This window comes from Priapulus caudatus, unplaced genomic scaffold, assembly GCF_000485595.1.
Source record: "Priapulus caudatus unplaced genomic scaffold, Priapulus_caudatus-5.0.1 Scaffold81, whole genome shotgun sequence".
Classification (NCBI taxonomy): domain Eukaryota; kingdom Metazoa; phylum Priapulida; class Priapulimorpha; order Priapulimorphida; family Priapulidae; genus Priapulus; species Priapulus caudatus.
Genome location: NW_014577142.1, coordinates 700,272 through 706,189, shown reverse-complemented (window position 1 = coordinate 706,189; position 5,918 = coordinate 700,272). Strand labels below are relative to the sequence as shown.

Below are 5,918 nucleotides of genomic sequence, written 5' to 3'. Positions count from 1 at the left end.
TCTTTTCCCGTATTATAAACAGTTAGAAAAATTAACTGTGTTACCTTGCCCTTATCCCCTCCCTTTCTTTACACTTTGCCTGCCCCCTACAATCTAAAATACTAGTTAAAGTGAAGGCAGGACCTACCAGTAAGCTGTCAGCTAAGTCTCCATAATCTTCTACCTCTATCACTCTACCATCCACTGAAAAACAACAACAGGGGTACGTTACACACTTGTAGTAAGGCAGGAGGAGTAGATGCCACAATCCTTATCATCCGATTACAATTCTGGGTAGCCTTACAGATATAACGTCTACCCACGTCTACAGATATTCTAAGCTCACCTCAAGACAGAGCAGAATTAAACCATTCTAAAAACACACTTATAGAGAATTATTTATTGAAGCAGTAAATATCGATGTTCTGAACATGAAAAATTCTAGTAGTTTTACCCACGTCTACAGATATTCTAAGCTCACCTCAACACAGCGCAGAATTAAACCATTCTAAAAACTCACTTAAAGGGGAATCATTTATTGAAGCAGTGAATATCGATGTTCTGAACGTGATCAAATATAACATGATAATGTAAGACACAAACTAAACCTACCTGTACTCGTTTTAAATACGCCTTTAATTCTGTTGCTGAACTTTGAAACAGCTGCCAACGTGTCACTAGCTTTCTTCATTGTCCTAAGATAATAATATTAATTATTTACTAATATATTTATATATTAATTATTATAATAAACAATATGAATGCAACAATATCAAACAACACAAACCATTACTAAAGATACTGTGGATATATTTTGTCCGACTTATTTATCATACAGGAGAAAGATGAATTGTGATCACGACAAAATCAGACGTATATGAATATGACGCCAATTCAAGTTGCATTTACCTGCTGCCATCTGTAAACTTCGACAGGGAAGTACTGCAAAGAAACAACCATCCTAATTTGAATCACTCTCAGAAGTGCAGAAATAACTGAAGCTGAAAGCTAACGAATCAATCAATGCATTCATTTACAGCTCGCGAGATAAATACTACAAACTAATAAAAATTAGCAATGTAGACGATACAAAGAGAAATAGTACATATTGTTTACGTTCATTATCATTGTGTTGCATCTATACTTTGAAGGTCACAATGAATTTCAGCATTAACAACAGTAGCGAGGATTAAACATGGCGCCATGATGATGTATGTAGCAAGTGCAGTTAATTCATTCTGATATGCCAAGAATCCTACATCATTGGGAATGCTGCAGTTAGAAACACCGAGTATATTTACCCACTGATATGAGGGTATAGTATAGTATGCGACTATAGTATACTAAAGTATACTATAGTTTAGTATAGTATAGTATAGTATAGTATAGTATAGTGTAGTGTAGTGTAGTGTAGTGTAGTGTAGTGTAGTGTAGTGTAGTGTAGTGTTGTAGTATGCAGCATAGTATGCATAGTATAGTATAGTATAGCATGCATAGCATGCATGGCATGCCATGGCATGCTGGCATGGCATGGCATGGCATGGCATGCATGGCATGGCATGAGCATAGCATGGCATGCGATAGCATAGCAATAGCATAGCATAGCATGCATAGCATAGCAATATATAGTATGAGTATAGTATACTATGGTATAGCATAGCATAGCATAGCATAGCATAGCATAGCATAGCATAGCATAGCATAGCATAGTATAGCATGATAGCATAGTATAGTACAGTATATAGTATAGTATGGATAGCATAGCATAGCTAGATAGCATAGGCATAGCATAGCATAGCATAGCATAGCATAGCATAGCATAGCTCATAGCATAGCATAGCATAGCATGCATAGTATAGCATAGCATAGCATAGTATAGTACGTTATAGATAGTACAGTATGTATAGTATAGTATAGTATGTATAGTACAGTATATAGTATTAGTATAGTATATAATGGGAACAGTGGGAATTTGGAGGAGCAATATTTAATGGGAGTATGTGTGTGTGTGTGTGTGTGGTGTGTGTGTGTGTGTGTGTGTGTGTGTGTGTGTGTGTGTGTGTGTGTGTGTGAGTGTGTGTGTGTGTGGTGTGAGTGTGTGTGTCACTGTTGTGTGTGTGTGTGTGTGTGTGTATTACCTTGACGTACTTCTCGAGATTTTCATCTCTATTCGACTTCCACAGATCATCTTAAAATACTGGAACGGATAATAATATATAGCTCAAACAATATATCGTAAGGACACTATAGTAGCCACAACTACATCCCGCCATATAGCTCTAAAAACTCAAATAAACTACTCCAACTTACGAATGCAAGACACGTTAAATAATCTAAGCTCACAAATTACATAAGACAGCATCCAAACGTTTGGTTGAGTTGGAACCCGCAAGGAAGACGACGTGTGGGAAGAAGCAAGCCAACCTGGAGGCGAGACTCAAAGGCTGAACTGAAGAAGAAGAGCTACACCTGGAGGAAATGGAGCGAACGTGACCAACCGAGTGACATGGGGGAGTTCACAAACGACATGAATCTCCCAGGTGACTGAAGGGTCTAGGAAGAAGGGCTACACCTGGAGGGAAATGGAGCGGAAGGCAACCAACCGAGCGACATGGAGGGAGTTCACCAATGACCTGTGTATCCCAGGAGCCTGAAGGTCTAAAGAGCATCTAAAGTGAGGTTGGATACTATGTACATGAATGCTACAGCCAGAGGCAGAGAGTAGGGAATGTCACAGGTGCAGGACAGGGTAAAAAATACACGGGCGCGATGAGCGATTCGCTCTTCAAACCTCCGAAATCGCTCCGTGAGGCTCAAAATAGCTCCCATCACATTTTGACAAGAGCTATTTTTCCAACAGACTTTTGAAAAAGAGCTCCATGAAAAAAAGTAATTTGTTTCCTGGTGCAGGACATACACAGGGATGTAAGCTTACGTCGTCACCATGTTGAAACATCGGGCAGTATATGTTCTCTAAGAGATTATACGCATGCTCATATGCTTTGAACAGTGGTGGCGTCGTACGCAGCTTCACCACGTCCTCGGTGCTGCCATCTAGGACTGAAACAACGAGTTAATCTCAATTACTGATCTGATAACAAACGATCCATGTATCTTATGATCGATAATATATATATAAGATCGATAATATATCGCTATAATATCGATATATATCGATAAGATAATATCTATTATGGCATCTTATATGACGACTACTGATCCATGATAGCATCTCTTACACAATTGTTAACGAACTGCACGATTCTCTCAGGATTTATGGTCATTAGAAACACTGATCCAAACTCTCATGCAAATTGAGAACAGTATCTATACATACATGAGCAGAGTTTTATATCTAGGGGGTCCAGAGGGCAGAATGCCCCCAGCCCCACCATCTTCCTTTCCATTTATGACAACAGGCGTACTGTTCTCCGTAGGTCACAATAAACCATCTCAGTTAGGACAGAGCAAAACAGTTACAAACATAAAATATCGTGTTAAGAACAATCGATCAGATTACAACCATATTTCTCAAAACTCATCTCTGAGGGGATCTCCCTCAACCCCTCTCAGTTCCTCCCTCGCTCTGAATTCATCGAACCCTTCCCGGGGTTCAGCCGTGCCGGAACTTACTTTCTTTGAGATCCCTGACTGTGTTAGGATCGAAGCTGATACGATCGGGAGCGTTCTCCGCACAGTAGGTGTTGAAGATGTTCTTCGCTTCCTTGAACAGCAAACCCATGTCGTCGTTCGTCAAATCGGGGTTCAGTATGTTCTTGTTGAAGTCGTCTAGCGGAAAAAAAAAAAAACACGAACGCAAGAAATAATGAGATGTTGTCTCGAGGACAGAGGAAAAAGTGACATTTATTCGAGATTCTTTTTCCAGAATATTTTCTTTCTACGTCACCATTGTATACAATAAACCAGGAAAAACTGATCAGCTGACACAATGTCAAGTGTGCCAGACAATGTCAAGTGTGACAGACAATGTCAAGTGTGCCAGACAATGTCAAGTGTGACAGACAATGTCAAGTGTGACAGACAATGTCAAGTGTGCCAGCCAATGTCAAGTGTGACAGACAATGTCAAGTGTGACAGACAATGTCAAGTGTGCCAGACAATGTCAAGTGTGCCAGACAATGTCAAGTGTGCCAGACAATGTCAAGTGTCCCAGCCAATGTCAAGTGTACCAGACAATGTCAAGTATACCAGACAATGTCATGTGTACAAGCACACTAGAATACCATCATCACACTTATACATGAAATTCAACAGTTGAACATATCATTACAGTTATTAATGCATTATATGCATTATACGTCTTACATGCCAGCCCCAAGCATACAAAACAAGAGTGCATCATGAATTTTATAATCAACTAGATAGTAAAGTAATCATTTCAACATCCCCTACTGCGTCCATTCATTTATTGGATTATCAGTCTATTGTGAACCGGTCTGGTTACTACTAGAGACTCAGAGGTGTACCACACTCTCTCAGCAAGGACGAAACAATTTCCTAGACATGAAACGCACCAAACAGCACTAGCATTGAGAATAACATAAATTATTTATCGACCTATATGTTAGAAGAAAACGAACGTTTAGATATTTACAGCAATGCTGAATTATTTAAAAAAATGTACGCTAAAAACTTAATAAAATTGCTTTTCCTAAATGAAATTACTCATTTTGATATGAGACATGGTTGCACTAGATTGACTTTGACGAATAAAAGTCACCACAGTATACAACCAAGACACGAAACGTAATTTACATTAAAAAGACTCGAAGGTGAATGAGATTCGACCGTGACCATTTACGGTCCGTTTATATCTTCGCTACGAACGTTCTTCAAGGCCAGCTGAAAGTTAACCAAAGACTTGGCATAAACAGACAGGCGCAGACGGGTGTATACATAACAACCCGGTGTCGCCACACGTTAGTTTCAAGTAACGGGATAAACAGTGCAGCTGTGTAGCTATGCCTGCCTGCGGGTGCAGCTACACAGAGGGAGACCGCCCGAAAGATTAACTTTTGCTCTATAGACTCGCAGTACAACCTCCGTTTAAAATACGGCCAGAGACAGCGTGGCAACGTTCCCACGATAGGTAGGCAGCATGGCCAGGCGCACTGCGTTACACACAGAGCCGCTGGATACAGAGCTGCTCAATAGGGGTTCAAGAATTCGCCCCCCCCCCTCGAGATCACGCGAGCGTGAATTAAAACCAGACTCGCACTTAGAGAGAGAGAGAGAGGGAGAGAGAGAGCGAGAGAGCAACAACAACTTAGTATAGGGGGGCACGGGCGCGGATGACTCAACGCTTGCTGTATGGCATTTGTGAGAGGGGAACGTCAGAGCTGCCTGCGTCAGCGTGACTGTACGCGACACATTGACAACCTGACAGTGTGACACACTTCCTGGGACATCACCAGACCGCGTTTCCTTCCCCGGCTCGCGTTTCGCAATCGCGCAAAAGAATCCGGTGATAAATACGAGAACGCGCTTGCACTGTGCGAGCTACGGGTGCAATGTGCCCCGCGTCACGTACGTCAACGCAGTAAGAAGAAGACAACATGGAAATTAGCAGTGAATTGGTGAGTTATCCGTCAGCCCGTGCCTTACTGGTTCATTGCTGCGTTAGAACCTCGGACTGAGCTTACGGGATATATCAGATGGGTTTATTTGATGGGTTACATTAGGGTTGGTGGTGAGGATTAGTTGGTGATTAGGGTTAGAGTTGGTGGTTAGGGTTCGTGTTGGTGGTTAGGGTTAGAGTTGGTGGTTAGGGTTCGTGTTGGTGGTTAGGGTTAGTGGTTAGGGTTAGTGTTAGTGGTTAGAGTTAGTGTTGGTGGTTAGGGTTAGTGTTGGTGGGTGGTTAAGGGTTAGTGTTAGTGGTTTAGAGTTAGTGTTGGTGTTAGGGTTAGTGTTGGTGGGTG

General features: G+C 41.4%; 1 protein-coding gene across 1 annotated transcript in view; it reads right to left on the bottom strand.

Moving 5' to 3' along the window:
• The window catches only part of LOC106821655 (sorting nexin-14-like), a 40,844-nt gene that overhangs the window by 11,686 nt on the left and 23,240 nt on the right, over positions 1–5,918 (bottom strand). The window contains exons 12-17 of the mRNA XM_014826545.1: positions 3,613–3,768; positions 2,915–3,039; positions 2,118–2,176; positions 889–921; positions 592–674; positions 128–183 (exon numbers count right to left, since the gene is read on the bottom strand). Of these exons, the coding sequence (XP_014682031.1) occupies positions 128–183; positions 592–674; positions 889–921; positions 2,118–2,176; positions 2,915–3,039; positions 3,613–3,768 (512 nt within the window). The remainder of the gene's footprint in view (positions 1–127; positions 184–591; positions 675–888; positions 922–2,117; positions 2,177–2,914; positions 3,040–3,612; positions 3,769–5,918) is intronic.